This window comes from Leucoraja erinacea, chromosome 31 (genome assembly GCF_028641065.1).
Source record: "Leucoraja erinacea ecotype New England chromosome 31, Leri_hhj_1, whole genome shotgun sequence".
Lineage (NCBI taxonomy): Eukaryota > Metazoa > Chordata > Chondrichthyes > Rajiformes > Rajidae > Leucoraja > Leucoraja erinaceus.
The window spans coordinates 11,171,859-11,194,677 of NC_073407.1; the positions used below are offsets into that span (position 1 = coordinate 11,171,859).

A 22,819-nucleotide genomic window follows, 5' to 3' on the forward strand; every position below is an offset into this window, starting at 1 on the left:
TCTCTCACTCCTCCCCTTCTGAGATTCCTGCTACTCGCCTGCTCTTTGACCATGTTATCCACCTATCACTCTCCAGGCTCCGTTCTACCTCACTGCTCCTCTAGTGTTCCAGATATCTAGAGAGATTGGGCAGTATGGGTCTTCTTCTTCTTAGGTCCCCCTCAGTGATGGCCAACCATGGGTGTCTCCAGGGTTGGAGGACACTTGTGCGTGACTTTGTTTAACGAGGGGAGACTGGTGCACAGACAGCCACCACAAGGTCCTTGACAGATCTGGGTCAGGATCCAGTGGCATGGAGTCCAAGACGACCGGAGACCCTTTTCTGCTGCAACCTTCATCCACCTTCCCAGCCGTTGTGACGCTCCACTAAGGTCAGCCATCATCCTCCGCCTGTTCCACCGTTGAGGTCTTGGTTGGATTGCTCTTTGTCAGAGTCCTCCCCCTCGACCTTACCGCCATGGGTGGCCCCGCCAGGAGCACAGCTCCAGACAGCATCGCTATCAGGATCTCAGGACCACACAAGCTTCTCCACCACGACAAGGTGACAAGGGCAGAATTGGCAACGAGACAATTACAACATTCAAAAGACATTTGGATACATTTCAGCAGGTGATGCACATCCGGAACCAGCTGCCACAGGAGGTAGTTGAGGCAGGCACTATAACAGGATTTAAAAGGTGGAACTGGCATTGATGGGATCAGGTTGGGTCGGAGGACGTTTCCAAGCTGTGTGATTCTTCAAGGCTTATGACAACCATTCCTGGCTTGTATTTGTTTTTACAGCTGCAATTTCAGAATTCATTCCTTTCATTTCTACCTCTGCATCGGACATACCTTTTCTTATCCCCGAGTATTTATTACCTTCTTTTCAAGTGGGATCACCATCACTTCTGTCGTTAAATGTCTCATGGTCTCCAAACCATCGGAGATCTTCCCTTTTATTTTTTCTATATCCACCTTTCTCTGAAAACTAAAACTAAATGAATCTCTAACTTTTCCTAGTTTTGACAAAAGGTCACTTCCTGAAACGAGAAACTCTATTTCTCTCTCCACCTGCTCCTTGCCCTGATTTACGACATCTTCCATTTTTATTTACAAGTACTGCCGCGATTATTTTACATCGGTACATTTCAAATTATTTCACAGTCATCAGTCTGAAGAAGGGTCTCAACCCGAAACGTCACCTATTCCTTCACTCCATAGATGCTGCCTCACCCGCTGAGTTTCTCCAGATAAAAGAGGGTGGTAGGTTCCTGGAACACTGGAGGCAGTTATGACAGTGGTGTTTAAGAGGCTTTTGCATTAACACATGAATATGCAGGTCAGGGAGGAATATGGATCACTTGCGGACAGAAGAGATTATTTAATTTAGCAACATGTACACCATAGACAATGTGGGCCAAAGGGCCTGTTCCCATGCTATACTGTTCTATGTTCTAAAACACAAAATATTTCTATTTGAATTGAAAGATATAAAACAACGGCTGAAAATGCAAGATGTAGAAACAAGGAACTGCAGATGCTGGTTTATACCGAAGATAGACACAAAGTGCTGGAGTAACTCAGCGGGACAGGCAGCATCTCCTGAGAGAAGGAATGGGTGACGTTTCGGGTTGGGATGCTTCTTCAGACTCATAAAAGGTCCAGTGACCGTGCCCAGGTTAAATGTAAGATAGACACAAAAAGCAGGAGTAACTCAGCTGAACAGGCAGCATTTCGGGAGAGAAGGAATGGGTGACGTTTCGGTTCGAGACCCTTGTATTGGTATTGTCCAGCTTCCCTGGAAAGCTGAAGATGTGACTTCCTGGAATGACCAATGTTGTTGTGATGATGCTCCAAACACAATGAGGAACACCAGAAAGGTCTGCAAAAAGATCTCGACCCAGAAACGTCACCTATTCCAATTCTCCAGCGATGCTGCCCGTCCCGCTGAGTTACTCCAGCGTCCCGCTGAGTTACTCCAGCGATGCTGCCTGTCCTGCTGAGTTACTCCAGCACAACCTTGTGCCAATCTTTGGCTGGAAGTGCAACTTTGAAATCAGAGTCCCCACAGCTTATTCAGGCGAACGAGCAAGTGGAGACGCCAAAACGACCAGTGAACAAGGAATGTCTTGCCTGGGTCCACAGCCTGTACACGAACAGGAGCGTCGCAGCAGATCGTGAAGCCAAAGCCGTCTCTGCCTCGCGGGATGGTGACCTGAAACACAGCACGATAAAACAAATCACACTCATCCTCAGGACCTGCTCAGGAACAGTATAACTCACATGAACTCTCTCACTAGCCTAACTACAACATTATCAATAAACACACTGGCACAGTGGTGCAACGGTAGAGTTACTGCCTACCAGCGCCTGAGACCCAGGTTCGATCCTGACTGCGGGTGCTGTCCGTACAGAGTTTGTACCTTCTCCCTGTGATCACGTGGGTTTTCTCCAGTTTGCTCCCACACTCCAAAGATGTACAGGTTTTGTACGTTAATTGGCTTCCATATATTGTAAGTTACCCCTTGTGTGTAGGATAGTGCTGGTGTACAGGGTGATCGCTGGTTGGCATGGACTCGGTGGGCTGAAGGCCCGAGTCCCCGCTGTATCTCTAAAGTCTAAATGCAAGAATATTTTAGTCTGCGGTAGTTTCCAATATTCTGATATAACTTGGGTGATGTTGAATGGAAAATGGATCTGGATTTATTTTCTGGCCAGAAGCTGAAGGACATAGAAATGTGCCATCTGAAACAGAGGGTTCATTGTAGGTTTCATGTTATTATTGTTACGTACCACGTATTGGGTTTTCAACATTGATTGGAAAACAATGTTTTTCATGTTTTCCAATCAAATCAGATAATGCTCTACATAAATATAATCAAATCAAACTCAAGTACAATAGGTAGAGCAATGGGGAAGATACAAAGTGGAGAATATATTGAGGTCCTCACTCCATCATTTGAATTCCATGTATATCCAAAAATCATCTACATTGTATGAGGAAGGATAAGCCCACATTAATCTTAGTTTGAAGAAGGGTCTCGTCCCGAAACGTCACCCATTCATTTTCTCCAGAGATACTGCCTGTCCCGCTGAGTTACTCCAGTTTTTTGTGTCTATCCTCTGTTTAAACCAGCATCTGCAGTTCTTTCCTATGCATTTGATCTTAGTTTAGTTTAGAGATATAGCCTCAAAACAGGCCCTTCAGCCCATCGAGTCTGCGCCGACCTGCAACCCCCCCCCCCCCCCCCCGCACACCAACGCTTACCTACACACACTCGGGACAATTTACAATTTCTACTGGAGCCAATCAACCTGCAAACCTGTACGACTTTGGATGTGTGGGAGGAAACCGAAGATCTCGGAGAAAACCCACGCAAGTCACAGGGAGAACGTACAAACTCCGCACAGACAGCACCCGTAGTCAGGATCGAACCTGGGTCTCTGGTGCTGTAAGGCAGCAGCTCGACCTGGTGCCCCTCTTTCAACTCCTAACGCTACCTCTGTCACAATGTAAATGTTGAAAATAGCCTCCCTGGATTTAGTTCTCCTCCCTTCGGCTGAGTCCATGAATGGGACTGGTTTCTAACAAAGGCCGTCGCTATAAGCATAAGCAACTTGGCACAATACACCATCTACCACATGTATGCTTTGATGTAGGTTGGTGACAACGTTTAGAGATAAGAACACCCTCTCCCCATACACGGTACATCTGCTCTTGGCACACACACCACGCTCGCACATTTTAAATTTAGTTTAGTTTTGAGATTCAGCGCAAAAACAGGCCCTTCAGCCCACCGAGTCCGCACAGACCAGCACTCTAACACCAAAGCGACAATTTTACACATATACATTTATTCCAAGCCAATGAACCTACAAACCTGTACGTCTTTGCAATGTGGGAGGAAACCGGACCTCCCAGAGAAAACCCATGCAGGTCATGGAGAGAACGTACAAACTCTGTACAGACAGCACCCGTGGTCAGGATTGAACCTGGGTCTCAGGCGTTGTACGGCTGCAGCACTACCGCTGTGCCACCGTGCCGCCCAAGGTGACATCTTACACAAATTGATCCTACACAAATCTGAACTTCCGGATGTCACATAAATCCCACAATCTCCACACATTTAGTTTAGAGGTACAGCATGAAAACGTGCTCACAAAAATATTTTATATCTATGAATATTCAATACATTAAATGCATCCTTCAGCATTTAAAAAAATAATATTGCAGAGGCAATAATACCAAACTAGAACACTTTAAATTACATAAATAGAAATATCAGGATTTAAGCTCGTTGAAAAATAATCAGGTTCTTTCTATTTTGCTCATTTTATGGCACGTTAACTGTACATCCAATTTGACTCTAAAAAGAATTAAATAGTAACGACAACCATAAAAAAAACAAATTCACTCTTGATTTAGGAGGATGACATACTGTTCAAATTTCCTTAACAATATTAATATCAATAGCAATATTCCTTACGAAAACGTGCATTTAATATATTGTTGATAAACAGTTTACCTGGTGCCCAATTGCCTGAAGCATTGCTGAAAATAATTCTTCTCTCTCTCTCTCTCGCTAGTTGGATGGATCCTTCCACCCTGTGGTTGCTGCTTTTCTACAACAAGGACCTCAGTTTGCAGGGCAGCACAGTTTGTGCAGGGCAGTCCACTTTGTGGAAAGTCCTGGCTTTCTCAAAGACCGAAGGCGCACTTAGCATTCTCTATGAAACGCCGCACATGTACAACGAGCGCCTCTCCCAAAGTGGTGTGGTGCTCCTCGAGAGGTTTCAGAGAGGGCTGCAGCAACTTTGTTGGCAAAGTCACCCATGGGAACCCAGATTGAGAAGAATAGCAGGAAGCAACCTTTCACCTCCCAAGCCATGGTCTGCACGATAAGCCTGAAGGCTTCCTGAAAATTTCACTCAGCCACAACCAGACTTAGTCTTATATCAAATTGGTTCCCGTAAAGTGCTTGGTATTCCATTGGTTCCTCCTTATCTATTGTTGCCTTCTTTTGTTTACATGTTGATGAGAAAATGTTTATTACATGAATCCTAATAATGCAGGGGAAAATAATTCACCCACCAGCAGTGACAAGGTAACTAGGGTTACGCTAAAAAGCCTAAGTCTGAAGAAGGGTCTCGACCCGAAACGTCACCCATTCTTTCTCTCCAGGGATGCTGCCTGTCCCGCTGAGTTACTCCAGCATTTTGTGCCTGTCTAGGGTTACGTGAATATCAATTATGGACTTGCAACAACTTCACCCCCGATAGTTAGCAGGGTTTGCACGTCAGTGGATTAAGATGCATTAAGCTGAAGCAACTCCTTTTAAAAGATTTCAAACTCCAACGCATTGAAAATTTTTTTTTTTTTAAATCAGTTTTGCTCCTCATTGTGTCTCAACCTCGTTTCATGATTAATGCAATCATGATTCAGGCAGGGAAAGGCCAAACGCACAGTCACACTACTTGGTGGGAAGGGATGTCGACAATACTCCTTTGAACAATAATTACTATGATTAATACCATAAAATTCCCCAATGTGAATATTATAAAAACCCAAACATAGAGGGTTGCACAAGAAAGTTTAATCCTTATACAGGGACAGAGCGTAAACACCGTTAAATCAAGCTTCCTATTTCAAATACAATGTTTACTTTATTATTTCCTATCTTTGTCTCACACATAAATCATAAGCAAAACATTTCTTTGGTATAACAATCTTTAATTTAAAAAAAAATTGGGAACCTTTCATAAAATGGGCTGTTTAGTATTTACGCAATACAGCATTTCCCAACTCCAGCGTGAAGCTGAAGCATTTCAAATGAAAACATGGAAATCATTATAAGATCATTATTTTAAGCTGCATATTTACGCAAGTAGTGCAGTCTCCTTAGTGCCGAGAAAATTAAATGCACCATTTCCGGTGTACTGCCATCATGACCCGAGAACCAGGGTTAATAATCTCTAGCGACGCAACTAAACCAGCTAAGTAGTTGGTTTAAAGCTTTCTATCGCAAGCTGCGGATCACAACAGGAGCTGCTCGCTGTAGCGCAGTTTCCACTGCTCATCTGTACAGTTGTCAAAACATGATAGTCAGCCTTTAACGAAACAAATGCCATGGCAGCCAGTCACGGGCTGCACCAGGCTGCCAGGGAAGAGAGGCGGCTGTGAGCCAGAGGGTCTTGTGCATTCCTGTGCCCCCTCCACAAGGGTTCACCTACTTTCCTGGTATCACCTTCCACTCTCAAGTCAAAAGATCTTAAGAGATAGGAGTAGAATTAGGCCATTCGGCCCATTAAGTCGACTCCGCCATTCAATCATGGCTGATCTAAAGGGCCTGATCCACTTAGGTGATGTTTTAGGCAAGTGCAGGAGACTCTGGGAACTAGTCGCTGCCTCAGTATGGTCGCCACATATTTTTCAACATGATGAAAAATGTTCAGCAACCAAAAATTGATCGTCATGGAGAAAATCGCCAATCCTGTAGTCGTGGGTGCAGTTGTAGTCGGGTCGCCAGGTCGTTGTAGGTAATTGAGGTAGTTTTAATTGAGGTAGCTTTAATTAATCGCCTTTGCTGACTGGTCATTTTCATTGGCTCATTGGAGAAAAAAAACATAAGCAGTAGTTTTCAGAACCAAGGATATCCGACCGGTAATGTTAAATGTCCACTGAACTTCACAGCCGTGGATCTCTGGCTTCTTAAAAGTTGTCTGGCTTCTTAAAAGTTGTCTCCACTCCTTCTCCCCCCCCTTCTCCCCCCCTTCTGTCCCCCCCCCCCCTCTCTTTTAAAGGGCTTACCGTACACTGTGCTTTAGCTGTCTTAATTACAGCGCCAACCTTCCTGCATCACCTGTATGTGTGTCTGTATCACCTTGGCCTTGCACCATGTGAATTTCAGACAGCGCTCCCCCCACTTGTCCAGGCTCCCACCTTTGCGATGTGTTTGTGTGTGTGATCCACTCTGACAGTCGCCATTCCAGTGCCCGGTTTTGCAAGCGACTGCCGGCAACTTGAGTCACCAGTAGTCTGCTGAAAAATCACCTAAGTGGGACAGGCCCATATCTCTCCCTCCTAAACCCATTCTCCTGCCTTCTCCCTATAACCTCTGGCACCCGTACTAATCAAGAATCTATCTATCTCTGCCATAAATATATCCACTGACTTGGCCGCCACAGCATTTTGTGGCATAGAATTCAACAGATTCACCACCCTCTGACTAAAGAAATTCAACCTCATCTCCTCATCTTCAACCTCTAAAGGAACGTCCTTTAATTCTGAGGCTACACAGAACTAGGACCTTGAGTCCTAGACTCTCCCACTAGTGGAAACATCCACTCCACATCCATTCAATCCAAGCCTTTCACTATTGTGTATATTTCAACGAGGTCCCCCCTCATTCTTCTAAACTCCAGCGACTACAGGCCCAGTGCCATTAAGCGCTACCTTTAATGTCCACGCTTTAATGGTGAACATGGCGCCACGTGCATCAGTGGACTATTTCCGTATACTTTACTAATCGGGGATTATGTTTATGTGTGGCAATACTTTACTGAACTGCATGCAAGTAGAGAGTTTCACTGTGCATTCCCACATGTGACAATAAAGCACCGTTGAATCATTGACCAGAGAGACTAACATAACTTTGTGTTCCTAATGTGTCTGGCAGCATCTGCGGAGAGAATGGATAGTCGCTTGGGGTCAGGATCTTTATTCAGTCTGAAGAAGGCTCCTGACCTGAAGCATTACCAATCCAATTTGTTCCCTCAATTGTAAATCTAAATGGGTGGACAATGGCAAAGGAAAGAATCACATAAAACACATGACATTGGTTATTCCATTTGAAAGCGAGCTACGGAGGAGGTAGTTGAGGCAGTGACTATTGCGATGTTTAAGAATTAATTGGACAGGTACATGGATAGGACAAGATTTAGAGGGATACGGGCCAAACAGAGGCAGATGGGACTATCGTAGATGGGACACGTTGGTCGGTGTGGGCAAGTTGGGCCTTTGGGCCTGTACTCATACATGCTGTATGACTGTCCAATCATAGAGCATGGACCAGTACACTACATGCCCTTTGACCCACATGTCCGTGCCAAATATGATGCCAAGTTAAACAGATCTCCTCAGTCCTGACATGATCCATATCTCTCCACGTTTATCCGTGTGGCCTCATTGAAAGACTCTTTACTGCACAATCGTATCTACCTCCCCCACCATCGCAGGCAGTGTATATTTCAGGCACCCACCACTGTGTACAAAAAGCCTGCTCCACACACTTCAGCAACAGACTGGTCTCACCAAGATGCAGCACAGAACGCCACAGGAGATCCTTCTTCCCTGTGGCTACCAAGCTGTACAACTCCTCCCCCTTCTGCCATGGGGCAGACCGACTCCCCTCCCCTCAGAGATTTACGGTAAATGGCCGCCCCGGGGCTCTCCCCCCCCCCCCCCCGAAATCTTTGCACATCCCCAATCCTTTCCACTCATCACTTTAATCTTTTCATGGATCTTGTGCTTTTATGACTGTTGGCAGATCAATTTCCCTCCTGGGATAAAGTTGTATCGTTTCGTATTGTATCGTATCGTATCGTTAAGACCCTCATAATTGTATGCATCTCACTGAAGTCTTTCCTCAGCCTCTTCTGAAGAAAGTGCCTCACATTACCCCATCTTTCTTCATCGCTATCATTTCCCAGTCCTGGCACAGGCTCATGGTCTCCTCTTCATCCGATCCAGTCACATCTTGTCAGTAATGAGACGTCAAGAACTCAAGGTGCGGCTTTACGAACAGAGCCAACTCCAGTCTAACTTCCTTCCTCTTGTCTTGATGCCTCAGCTAATAAAAGGAAGCAAACCCTGTACCTTTTATTAACCCTCTCCTGACCTGTCCTGCTACCTTCAACAATCTGTGCGCTTCATAAGTGATAGGTGCAGAATTAGGCCATTCAGCCCTTCAAGTCTGTCTACTTGATACGATACAACTTTATTTATTACTCCGCCATTCAATCATGGCTGATCTCTCTCCCGCCCAACCCCAGTCTCCTGCCTTCTCCCCATAACCCGACACCCGTACTAATCCAAGATAGATTGCAAGGTCCCCATGTTCCTCCATACACTGAATATGCAATATTATTGTCCATTTCTATACTTGTTGCGACTCCCCAAATGAATTAATTCACATTTATTTGGGTTTAATTCTATTTGCTACTTTTCTATCCAAATGGCCAGACTCTGTTTGTCCTTGCTGTTGACCACAGGGACACTTCCTTGTCGCACTCCCAACATTCAAGTCTCAATCATTGATATAAATTACAAAAAGCAAGCAGCTGAATACGGAGGACTCCACCCCTATAGTAACAGCATTTCTGTCACAAAACCATCCTGTGTTTCCCACCACTGGCCAATTTTGGAACCAGGAAACAAACTGAGCCGAGAACAGTACAGCACAGGATTATCGTGAGATGATGATCACGGTCGTGAGAAGCTCATTATGCCCGTGAGAGGTCACCCGCGACATGTCGCCAGGGGGGTCGCATGTACGGTCGTGAGAGGTCTCCGAAGAGTCGCAGCGTCTTTCTGGTCGCCGCTGAATTTTCAACATGTTGAAGATTTCGGCGACCTATCACGGGTGCCAGCAGTCGCCTGTAAAGGTCACGAAAGTGGGACAGGCTCTTAAGGCAGCAACTCTACCACTGTGCAACTATGCAGCACTGTCAGGAATTTAGATATTACAATTTCTAATCCATGAAGGGAGACTTGCTCATAATAACAACATAATTACACGTAGAAACCCTGAAAATTATAAGATAAATACATATTATTCGCAGCAAGCAAAACGACCGCAACATTTCACCAAGCTTACTTTCAATTGCAGCATATCTTCAGTGCCTCGATTCTCATTTTCTGCCAGAGAATTCTTCATGGCAGGACCTTAAAGACACAAACACAATTTCAGATTGTGATTAGTTTATGTAACGTACGTCAGGGTGCAGGGAATTTCTCATTCACATGAAGCTCAGAGTAAACACAGTCTACATGGTCGTGATAAATACAGCAAATAAACAGCACGCCTGCAAAACCACAGCATGTGCAAGACTGTAATGCAATCTGAAGTGGAACAGCAGAACAACTAGCAGAGGTAGAGTGAAGTGAAAGAGTGCTTAGCAAGAATGGGGTGTGAAATGCTGGAGTAACACAGCGGGTCAGGCAGCATCTCAGGAGAAGAGGAATAGGTGACATTTCGGGTCAAGAACCTTCTTCGGAATGTGAGTCGAGGGAGAGGGAAACTAGAGGAATGGGTGGTTTAAAGAAAAAAGGGCAACTGGTATTCCAATATCGAAAGCAATCAAGTGTGCTGGAGGAACTCAATGGGGCAAGCAGCACCTGTGGAGGTAAATGAACAAGACAGCGTTTCAAGTTGGCTCAAGATTCCAGCATCTGCAATCTCGCGCGACTCCACCCTAATACAGAAGCTTTAGTTTAAAGAATACATTCACACCTGACATTAAGGAGCAGTGTGAACTGCTTCATAATCCATACCTTGGGTGGGTTTAAGGCGACGTGTGGCGACCTTCAAGTGCTTAGTTCTTCCTAGATCCTCTCCAAGCAGATAGTACCAACCATTGATCTCCTGAAAGTTGTTAAAAAAAAATTTATTTTTAAATCAAGAAACAGTCCAAATGGCAGAACTGGTGCGGCACGGTGGCGCAGCGGTAGAGTTGCTGCTTTACAGCGAATGCAGCGCAAGAGACCCGCGCTCGATCCCGACTATAGGTGCTGTCTGTACGGAGTTTGTACGTTCTCCCCATGACCGCGTGGGTTTTGTCCGAGATCTTCGGTTTCCTCCCACACTCCAAAGCCACAAAGGTTTGTAGGTTAATTGGCTATGGTAAAATTGTAAAATGTCCCTAGCGTGTGTAGGATAGTGCATGTGTGTAGGGATCACGGTCGGCACAGACTAGGTGGGCGGAAGGGCCTGTTTCCGAGCTGTATCTCTAAACTAAACAAACATGTAAGGTTCACATGCACAATCGTGCAACTTAAAACAATGGTGAAATTAGTTATGGTAGAATTTTTTCTTGAGTAATCCAGTATATCTTTTTTCTCAAGTTAGAAGATGACGCAAAACCCACACAACTATTTATTTATTTACTTAAAATACGGACAGGAAATGATGGCAACTGTCAGTAGACAAGGTGCCATCTCTTTTTATGTTGAAAATTAGTTAAGTGAACAAAGTCACAGCACCCAAGGCCCGGATTCGATCTTGACCATGGGTGCTGTCTGTGTGGAGTTTGCACGTTCTCCCTGTCACCACGTGGGTTTCATCTACTGTGGGTGCTCCGGTTTCGTTGCTGGTTGCCTGCATGAAACGCTACACTGGGGCTCTATCAATTTTCCCAGGATGATGTGAAAACCTCACAGCTGCTATCTTGAAAGAACAGGGGCCACAAGCAGACTATTACAGGCATCATCTCCACCTCTTGGTGGGAATTTGCTGAATGCAAATAAATTGTTTCCTCCTGTTATATCTGGCATGACCTTGGTTCCCGATAAGGGCTGTATAAACTCAATTACTTTTTGCCTGCAAATTTCCCATGCATGGACAGGAAAGATTTGGAAGGATATGGGGCCAAGCGTAGGCAAGTAGGGCCAGCTCAGTTAAGCAACCTGGTTGGCATGGACGAGTGGGGCCGAAGGGCTTGTTTCCGCGTTGCAACGTTCTGTGACACTAGCAATGTGTTGGACAATCTGCCTGTCCAATTACATACCTGGTTAGGTAGACAAAACTGCTGGAGAAACTCGGCGGGTGCGGCAGCACCTATGGAGAGAAGGAAATAGGCAACGTTTCGTCCCGAAACGTTGCCTATTTCCTTCGCTCCATAGATGCTGCCGCACCCGCCGAGTTTCTCCAGCACTTTTGTCTACCTTCGATTTTCCAGCATCTGCAGTTCCTTCTTGAACATTTCATATACCTGCTTGGATCCAGCACAGGGTCTGAGACAACATTACACAGAGTGGCCGGAGGTCATCGAGGTCACTTTGAGTAACACAGAAAAAACGTGATGCTACATGGTCCAATTTTGGGGGCAACTAGTTTTTTTTAAATGAACCTCAAACGTGCAGATTAACTCAGCGGGTCGGGCAGTATCTCTGGAGAACGTGGATAGATGATGTTTTGGGTCAGTTTTTAGTTTAGTTTAGAGATACAGCATGGAAACAACCCTTTCAGCCAACTGGGTCCCCACTGACCACCGATCACGTGTGAAAACTTATTCTATGTTATCCCACATTCACATCAATACAAGAGGGGCAATGATCAGAGGCCAATTAACCTGCAAACCTATACATCTTTTGGGTAGGTGACGTACAGGGTTGGACCCTTCTTCAGATCGAAACATCGCCTATCCATGTTCTCCAGAGTTGCTGCCTGACCCGCTGAGTTACTCCAGCACTCTGAAACGCCGCCTATCCATGTTCTCCAGAGATACGGCCTGACCCACTGAGTTACCCCAACACTTTGAGATTTTTTGCTCAAGATTTCAGCATTTGCGGGTCCTTGTGCCTCAAGTTTTTAATAAATCCATTGAAAAGTCTTAATTCATTATGTGTAGGAAGGAGCTGCAGGTGCTGGTTTACACTGAAGACAGACACAAAATGCTGGAGTAACTCAGCGGGATAGGCAGCATCTCTGGAGAGAAGGAGTGGGTGACGGATCAGGTCGAGATCCTTCTTCAGGCCGAGTTGAAGAAGAGTCTCGACCTGAAAGGTCACCCATTCCTTCCATCCAGAGATGCTCCCTGTCCCGCTGAGTTACTCCAGCATTTTGTGTCTGTCTCAATTTATTATGTTATACATTTAAATACACTTTGGAAGTTTTCATTCCGAGGCTATAAATTAAATAAAAATAAATAAACATTCCCCAAAATCTACATGTTCCCTTATTAATAAAATGATTATTTAAAACTAGGGCTCTGCTCTTGCCATTCTCTGATCTTGATGACAGTTCGCTGATTACCTGATAACATGAGTCGCGAGGAACTAATTAGTACACTCATTACTAAACATTTGGGAAATAAATAATCTTCATATTTCTACTGTGATTTAATCTGTGAAGATAAGGCAGGTTTGCAAAATTGATAAATTCTGCACCGTGACTGTACCACGGGAGAAATGCCTGTGGCTGAATGAGCCCCTGCTGGTCATTGACAAATTACATTTAATTATGCTGATATAATTAACTTCTGCATCTCCCGTCAGAGGCCGTCATGGAGTGCAGATCCTGTTTGCGTTTGTTCGTCTAGTGATCACAGCTCCGTGATTGTTTCATTGAGCAGTATTTGCCTTTGCTGATAATCATCAACTTTTTCCTGCAATTTGTTTTCTTTTTCAGACTCCCACGCTTTCGCCTCCAACACCAGACGCAGTGTGCCAACTTTTTCCTCAAATCAATATGCAAAGAAATGGGAATTTTCCCAAAGGAGGCATTCATATAGATCGGTCAGTGAGATTACTTGTTTGGTTTTGTTTAGTTTACAGATACAGCGCGAAAGCAGGCCCTTCGGCTCACCGAGTCCGCGCCGACTAGTAATCCCCGTACACTGACACTATCCTACACGCATCAGGGACAATTTCCATTTTTTTACCAAATCCAATTAGCCTACAAACCTGTATGTCTTTGGAATGTGGGAGGAAACCGGAGCGCCCGGAGAAAACCCACACAGGTCACGGTGAGAAGGTATAAACTCTGTACAGACAGCACCTGTAGTCAAGATCGAACCCAGGTCTCTGGTGCTGTAAAGCAGCAACTCTACCACTGTGCCACCATGCTGCCCTTAGTTAGGATTCTGTCCAGTTTCATTCTTAGGTGTAACATATTATTGAGTTCTTTAGAAAGGAACATCATGAAATTGATTCCGATATTAACGGTTTTTGTTAGCTAGATTGAACAACCCAATCTATATACATTGCAAGGGATGAGATTTTGTTTCAGTCCACTATAGAAGTTTATAAGCTAATGAAAAGACTACAAATGTATGTGCAGACAAATTGTTTCAAATGAATAGGTTAAATTGAATTGAATTGAATTTTATTTTGACATTCAGACCTTTCGGTGTGAACAAAATTCTGTTGTTAAAGTCATACATATAATAAAAATGACAATGACACACAATGACACACAACGGGCCGGTTCAAACTCCGCGGCCCGGGGTGGTCGAAGCCGCCAAAGCTGCCGCCCTCCAGTCCAGTGGACGCAGCTGTTGTTGCGGGAGCTCCGAAAAAACAGGTCACCGACCTGTGACCTGCGAGCTCTCGACGATGTCGACCACTGGGCCCGCGGCCGAGGTCCACCGAACCCGCGGTCGAGCCTCCGAGGTCAGGCCACCGCTGGAACGCTGCAACGCTGCCACAGCTCCGAGGTCGGGTCGCCTCTTGCCGCCGGAACGCCGCCACAGTCCCGAGGTCGGGTCGGATCGCCGCTGCCTCCGGAACGCTGCCACAGCTCCGAGGCCGAGTCGCCTCTTGCCGTCGGAACGCCGCCACAGTCCCGAGGCCGCAAGCTCCGCCGTTAGGCCAAATGGTCAAAAGAGACCCAATATGCTGATTCATCCATGCAAAATAAATTCACTGCACTTGTTCCAAATTTGCTGTACTAGGACACTTTGAGAGGACTGGAGCTGTATTCACTATAGTTTAGAAGAATAAGCTGAAAAAATAAACAAATCTTTAAAAGATTGGCAGGCTAGATGCAAGGAGAGGTCAAGGAGCAGAGTGTCAAGTTTGACAGTAATATGTCAGCCTTTTAGAACCTAGATGTGGGTAAATTTCTTCACTCAGATAGTAGCGAACCTTCGGAATTTAGTTTTTATGTTTAGAGATACAGCACGGAAACAGTCCCTTCGGCCCACCGAGTCCGTACCGAACATCGATCCTCGCACATTAACACTATCCTACACACACTAGGGACAATTTACACTTACACCAAGCCAATTAACCTGCAAACCTGTACATCTTTGGAGTGTGGGAGGAAGCTGAAGATCGCGGTGAAAACCCACGTGGTCTTGGGGAGAACATACAAACTCCGTACAGACAGCACCCGTAGTCGGGGTCGAACCCGGATCTCCGGAGCTGCAAGCGCTGTAAGTTAGCAACTCCACCGCTGCGCCACCGCTGCGCCACTCAATTTCTCAGCTAAAGGAATTCCCTACGCCAAAGGGCTGTAGAGGTTCAATCCCTGAGATCATTAAAAACAGAGGTCAATAGATTTCTGGAAATTATTGGAAATTCCGATTAGCAACATTTCAGACAGCTAAATAATTGCATACTTTATTTGAATGTGAAAAATCTTCTACATCAATAGCCAGAACCGTCATTTAAAATTGTTCAGTATCCTGACTAGCTTCTTCAGACTGAAGAAGGGCCTCGACCCGAAACGTCGCCATTCCTCCTCGCCAGAGATGCTGCCTCACCCGCTGAGTTACTTCAGCATTTTGTGTCTACCTTCGATTTAAACCAGCATCTGTAGTTCTTTCTTACACACCCTCAATAGCTCAGTATTTTCTGTACATACCAAAGACCAGAAGGCACAGCAGCAGATTTTCCAGAGCAAACCTTTGGGGCAGAGAATTCCAAAGGTTTGCCACTATCTGAGTGAAGAGATTTCTTCACATCAGCCAAGAGTTATTTTGCTTTAGTGCATGCAGATTCCATGGGTATCCAGGAAGAAAGAGGATGGTCAGAGAACAAGAGTCGTTTTACTTTCTCCAGTCTAATGTTACCCAGGCACCTGTCAGGTCTTGCCCCGGTACTGACAATCACCCACTGTGTCTGGCAGCTTGCTGCAGCTGAAGGTGGTGGAAGTGAAGGCAGTAGTAATTAGTTGTTGGAGCAGCAGCTGAGAATAGCCTTTTTAATTGGCAGCAAGGTCACTGGGTCTGCACCACTGAGACTGCATTTACAGCAATAAGGGGGCGCTGAGAACAAGTCTGTCACTCCATCTAGTGCCTGTTGCAAGGACTGAACAGTTGCTGCCAATATTAACACCGGTCTAATACTAGCATATGGGACTGGATGAGCAGAAATGTCCTCCAACAAATATTGGCAGGACCAGGCTTACTGTCCTCAGTCTTTGCCATAAGCTCTGTCCACACCTGTTGCCAAGATTCTTTGGTTATTTCTCAAGCTGCTTTCCTGACCATCTCAGGACTATGATGGTCAAGAATAACTACCACCGCCTCCGCACAAACAAAAGGGTTTGCGAGGAGATTTCCATCACCCCCAGCAAGAAACTCGCACACTAGACTGCAGGGTACGTCAGGCGTACAAAGGGACTGGCAGGGCCATCTCCGTCCAAATGCAGGAAGAGGCACGAGTTAAAATGTATAACCATGTCCCAGACGTCCTCTGCTCTGGACCAGGAAATAATTGAGGTGGACCCAGCCACCAAGGAGATTTAGTTTGGCTTAGTTTAGAGATACAGCGTGGAAACTGGTGCTTTGGCCCACCGAGTCCGTGCCAACCAAAAATCACCCAGAACACTAGTTATATCCTACACTCTGGGGGCAATTTACAGGTCAATTAACCTACAAATCTGTACATATTTGGAGTGTGGGAAGAAATCGGACCACCGGAGAAAACTCACGCAGTCACAGGGAGAACGTGCAAACTCCACACAGACGGCTCCCATAGTCAGGATTGAACCCGTGCTGCCCAAGATGCTGAAGCTACTGGACTTTAGCAGCTTCTCCAATCTTTGGGACAACTGGCCATCAGTGAACATGACGTTCAGGACTCCAAGCATCCAAAGTTCAATAGTCAAGGGTCAAGAGTGTTTGTTGTCATATGTACTGGTACAGAAGAATGACATTCTTACTTGCAGCAGCTCAACAGGCTTGTGGACACCGTACCCCATAGATCATATTATGCAAAAAAAATCAATAAATATTTAAAAGATCAATTTGTGCAAAAAACAAAACAACGCCCCTCGTACAACCAAGGTAGTTCACGACTCAGAGTTTAGTTGGAGACGGTAGCGTTCAATAGTCTGATGGTTGTTGGGAAGATGCTGTTACTGTTCTTAATGCATTTTAGCATTATTTTTTAAATAATAGAACGACAAAGTCAATATTGACTACGGGTGCTGTCTGTATGGAGTTTGTACATTCCCCCCATAACCTGCGTGGGTTTTCTCCGAGATCTTCTGTTTCCTCCCACACTCCAAAAAGGTTTGCAGGTTAATTGCTTGGTAAATGTAAAAATTGTCCCTAGTGGGTGTAGGACAGTGTTAATGTGCGGGGATCGCTGGTCAGTGCGGACCCGGTGGGCTGAAGGGCTTGTCTTTGCGCTGTATCTCCAAACTAAACTAAATGGAAAAAAACCTTCACCCTCCCCTCTGCTTCTGTCCAAAACAGAACTGGACAATCCACAACTTTGTTGTTTTTCCTGACCGCAAGGCATATCCGTATCATTAGGACAGTTTACTTCCTTTGCCCGAGCATGCACCTGCTTTTGTTCTTTAGCTGTTGAAACCTCAGTTATGCCTTGGCTATAACAATGATCGATTTGATCTTTCCAAATCTTTCAAGTTTCACCTTCTATGAACAACCCAGCTAAACGTCACTGCTGGAGGAACTCAGCGGGTCAGGCAGCATCTGCAGAGGAAATTGGATCAGCTATGCTTTGGATTGGGACCTGGAGGAACTCAGCGGGTCAGGCAGCATCTGTGGTGGGAAATGGGCAAGAAGGCGTTACAGGTTGGGAACCCTCTTCAGCCCGAAAAAGGGTCCCAACCCGAAATACCGACTCTCCATTCCCTCCACAGATGGTGCCTGACCCGTTGAGTTATTCCAGCACTTTGTTTTTTTTTTTTCCCCTCAAGATTCCAGCATCTGCAGTTTCTTGTGACTTCAGCTAAAACTCTGCCTTAATTTTATTGTTTACAAGATCTGGTTTCCCCCAATCCTATGCACCTCATCCCTCCTTTAATTTAATTTTATAGCCGCACCTCCTCCACGGTATTTTTTTCATTTGCCGGTATAATGGATCTAGTTTCATTGTTCAGAGGGTTTTAGCTCAATGCTGTGATTACATAAGTTCAGAAGTGTAAAGAAAGAGATCTACTAATTTCAAAATGACTTACCTTCTCGAATTCAATCAGTGACTTCACTCCAAAACTCATACACCCAAGTAGCTCACTGCATCTGCAAGGATTAAAGAAATCCTATCAGTTAGATCAAGCATCAATGAACAATTTAGGAAATGCCCACAGGATATAAAACCGGTTTTAAGTTCTCAAATAATCGATTGATCGCAAGAAGACCTTTGATTATCAGAGACACAATACAATGAAAGATCACACTCATTGTCATAGCTACTTTACGCTATGCACAAAATGGATTCCAGAGGGAGAAATGAACGACTGCTTTGAGGCCAATTTAAGCAGCAATATTATCTGTAATCACTTATTTCATAGATAGTCACAATAACTAACTCACACACAGCCGGGCCCCACAGATAACGTCATTAGACCATAAGACACAGGAGCAGAATTAGACCATTTAGTCCATCGAGGTTGCTCCTCCATTTTTCTATCTGATCTATTCTTCCTTCTAAATTTATGACTATTTACAGAAGTCAATTAACCTACAAACCTACACATCTTTCGAGTGTGGAGGGAAACCGGAGCACCACGAGAAAACCCACACGGTCACAGGGAGAACATACAAACTCTGTATAGACCAGTGGTTCCCAACGTGGGGCGTGGGGCAATTTGATTTTTAAGGGGGGCAATTGAGCGCGACTGAGGAGGTCTGGGTCCAAATTTTCGATTTTTATTTTTTTGGATTTTCCATCAGGTAAACATATGTAGTTTATGTTTTAGATGTTATTTTGAGTAAATAATTTTTTGGGGGTAAAAAAGGTCTTTATTGTGTAGTTATTACATAATCACCGCGCCATCGCTCTTCATGCACGTCGCACGAAGCGCGCGAGGTCATGGGAGAACCTTATTTATTGAATTGGATTTAGAAATGCGATTCAAAGAGCTTTTGCTAAGTTACCCTTATAATATCTATTTCCTCCGTTTTCTCTCAAGGGAAAGCAAGGTGGGGGGGCATCAGGATTTTAGAGGTGATTAGGTGGGGCATGGCCAGAAAAAGGTTGGGAACCACTGGTATAGACAGCACCTGTAGTCAGGATCGAACCCGGGGTCTCTGGCGGCAACTCTACACTGCAACACTCTGCCACCCATTTCACTGTACCCATTATCACATCAATACTCCAACTTGGAACACAAAGTGCTGCAGTAACTCAGGTGGTCTGACAGCATCTCTGGAGGACGTAGATTGGCAACTCTATCACTGTGCCACTGTGCCCAAATTAAAGGAACAAACATTTATCTTAAACGACCTTACCTTGAATTTTTATCTCTATTCCAAACTGTGACAAGTAGTCTCTTTTGTTCATCCGACTCCTGCAGTGGGCTATAAAATAAGAACAAAACGATTAGATTTTGACATTCCCTTCCATAATTCAGGTGACAATTTCAAACACTCATTCATGGCCTTCAGCTCGTAACAATGACTGATACTTTAATAAAGTACCAGGTTTACTGTCAAACGTGAAACATATTGGTTGATTTATTGAACAGAAGACTTTCTGCTTATATACATTCTTTCTGCTTAAACCGATCCATTGGATAGATCCCGATTCAACATTTGAAGCTAACTGTTTAAAGAGTCTGAAGAAGGGTTTTGGCCCAAAACGTTGCCTATTTCCTTCGCTCCATAGATGCTGCCTCACCCGTTGAGTTTCTCCAGCATTTTTGTCTACCTTTAAAGGCGATTCTGGCTAATATCCCTCGACCAACGCTGAGAAGACCGACTGACTGATACTTTCACATCACTGAAGATAGACACAAAATGCTGGAGAAACTAAGCAGGTCAGGCAGCAACTCTGGAGAAAAGGAATAGGTTGGGATTGAGACCCTTCTTCCGACTGGAGTCGGATGAAGGGTCCCGACACCAAACGCCACCTATTCATTTTCTCCAGAGATGCTGCCTGGCCCGCTGAGTTTCTCCAGCTATCTGTGTCCACCTTTGGTGTAAACCAGCATCTGCAGTTCATCTTACTCACGTTTATATCAATGCTGTGGGACCATGACGTGCAAACTAGGTAACACTGACAACACCTCAGCTGTAACAACAAGAGCTGCGAAGAATGTTAGAACACTTACAGATAGCGATAGGTGCCATGGAAACATAAGTTCCGTCAAATCGATTGGAGTAATAAAATTAATGGGACATCCATTTGTTGACGTAACTAAACCAACTGTGCTAAACAAAGCAAAAGTTGCAAGATTTAATTTCTGCATTAAGTATTAAGTTTAGTTTAGTTTAGAGATACAGCGTGGAAACAGACTCTTCGACCCACCATCCACACCGACCATCGATCACCCGTACATTAGGCGATTTACAGAAGTCAATTAACCTACAAACCTGCACGTCTTTGGAGTGTGGGAGAAAACCGGAGCACCCGGAGAAAACCCTCACGGTCACAGGGTAACGTACAAAACGCTGTATTGATAGCACCCGTAGTCAGGATCGAACCCAGGTCTCCGGCGCTGTAAGGCAGCGACTCTACCGCTGAACTGTTTCTCATTCAGTGAACTAACCAGGTAGGGTTTCTGCTCCTAAGGCACTAACACCACTCTAGTAAACATTTGGCCCATGATGGGATGGAAAGATTTAGAATATCTTGTGGATAAACTTAATATCCAGAATTGGATTAGATTCACCATTCAGCCATCCATCTTGCTAGATGCTGAAATCGGAGAAAGGCAGCACAATCCTAAGCATTAGATGGAGACACAACAAACTGCAGATCCTGGTTTACAAAAAAAGACACAAAGTGCTGGAATAACTCAGCAGGTCAGGCGGCATCCGTAGAGAACATGGATAGGCGATATTTCAGTTCAGGGCTCTTCTTCAGACTCAGGGTTCAGACTTTAAACATCACCTAACCATGTTCTCCATAGATGTTGCCTGACCCGCTGAGTTACTCCATCACTTTGTGTCCAACCATTACATCTTGAATAATCATCATGAAGGAAGTCCACTTCTAGCGATGAAACAGATTGCTACAATGCCGAGTACTCACTTCTTTGTAGACGAGTTCAATTGGTAGATCAATATATTTTTGCACCTTTCATTGACTACCACCTTATCTTATTGAATGTTGGGATAGGCATGAGGAGTCAAATGGCCTGCACTTGTTCAGTTTTCTTCTGTAATGATCAAGGGAAAGCAAAGCATGACTGGTTTGTTTCCTTCATATCTGGAGATTATAGGAGGTGCAGATCAGGCGTTATTGGAATGAACTTTAGAAAGCTCCACGGGTTGATCCTGACCTCGGGTGCAGTCTGTGTGGAGTTTGCATGTTCTCCATGTAGCCTCATGGGTTTCCACCGGTTTCCTCCCACATCCTCAAGCCATGCAGATTTGTTGGATAGACGACCTCTGTAAATTGACCCAAATGTGTCGGGAAGGGGTGACGCGAAGCTGGTGTGAACGGCTGATCAATGCTCAACATGGACTTGGTGGGTCCATTCCATGCTGCATCTCTAAACTATATTGAACTAAGGTGAAGCAGGTTCAACAATACAATATGATGAACTTTATTTATCCCAGGAGGGAAATTATTTATTCTGTTATTTATTTATTCCCATTTTTTTTTTTCCTTCTTCATTCTTTCCTTTTTTCAGTTGACAGGAATTACACTTGTCATTACTAGAGGGCTAATAAATTTAAATAACTCTTCGTAAAGGATGCCAGATCTCTGAAGGCCTTCATTCTTTGTCTAATTTGGAAAACAATATTGCACATTGTCCATGCAAACTCTTGTGGTTGGCAGGAGGCCAAAGTATTAGATAGAATTACTTCATCCAGTACCACGAACAGTACTGACTTCAAATGATATGTTTCAACAAACTAAACACCTAGAAATTGACACAGGAAATTGGTAGGTATAAATAGGGGCCAAATCTTCTAAATATACATTAATCATTTCCGGTAGCCCTTATTGTCTCCTTCCCTTCTCAGCTCTCCCTCAGCCCTCTGGCTCCTCCTCTTCCTTTCTTCTTCCTGCCCCCCCACAACCCTACATCAGTCTGAAGAAGGTGTTCGGCCCGAAACATTGCCTATTTCCTTCGCTACATAGATGCTGCCACACTCGCTGAGTTTCTCCAGCACTTTTGTCCACCTGCGTTTTATTTTAGTTTTTTAGGTGTTCAACAATTTTATAAGTGCCTCAGGGAGTCAGAGTGTCATACAGTGTGGAAAGTGGTCTTTCGGGCCAATGTGCCTGCGCCAACCAACATGCCCCATCTACACTAGTCCCCTGCCTGCGTTTGTCCAACATCCCTCTAAACCTGCCATATCCACGTACCTGTCCAAATGTGTCTTAAACATTGCGATTGTAATTTTCCAATTAATGCATCATTTAATAAATGCATTTAAAAGCTTGAGCATCCCAGGGTGGTAACACAAAGACTCTGGGAATCTGAATTAAAGGTCACGTCTCCCACAAGAATCCCTGTCCTGCACCAATCTTTCCGCAGGCGGAGTCGGAAAGACAGTAAGATAATAGATAAGCTTCACCGCCAAAGCTCTGTTTACACAAAGCAAGCGTGCAAAAGCACAAAGAAGCAGTCAAAGCACTTCAGTCAATCGCACTTCCTTCCTCAAACAATGTGAGAAAATATTCCACCACGCTCCCTCTTGTGGGCCGGAGTCCTTCTTTTTTTTCCTGAACATTTAATTGGAATAT

At 44.7% G+C, this 22,819-nt stretch overlaps 1 protein-coding gene across 6 annotated transcripts in view; it reads right to left on the reverse strand.

The window, feature by feature from the left end:
• rgs3a (regulator of G protein signaling 3a) overlaps window positions 1-22,819 on the reverse strand; it is a 191,626-nt gene that overhangs the window by 125,466 nt on the left and 43,341 nt on the right. For 5 of the 6 annotated variants that reach the window (XM_055659929.1, XM_055659931.1, XM_055659928.1 and 2 more), the window contains 5 exons: window positions 19,408-19,476; window positions 18,135-18,195; window positions 10,535-10,625; window positions 9,858-9,925; window positions 2,116-2,197 (listed from right to left, as the gene is read on the reverse strand). In XM_055659929.1, coding sequence (XP_055515904.1) covers window positions 2,116-2,197; window positions 9,858-9,925; window positions 10,535-10,625; window positions 18,135-18,195; window positions 19,408-19,476 — 371 coding nt within the window. Of the gene's footprint in view, window positions 1-2,115; window positions 2,198-4,508; window positions 5,238-9,857; window positions 9,926-10,534; window positions 10,626-18,134; window positions 18,196-19,407; window positions 19,477-22,819 lie in introns of those variants that run through there. The other variant, XM_055659932.1, reaches the window with a different exon arrangement.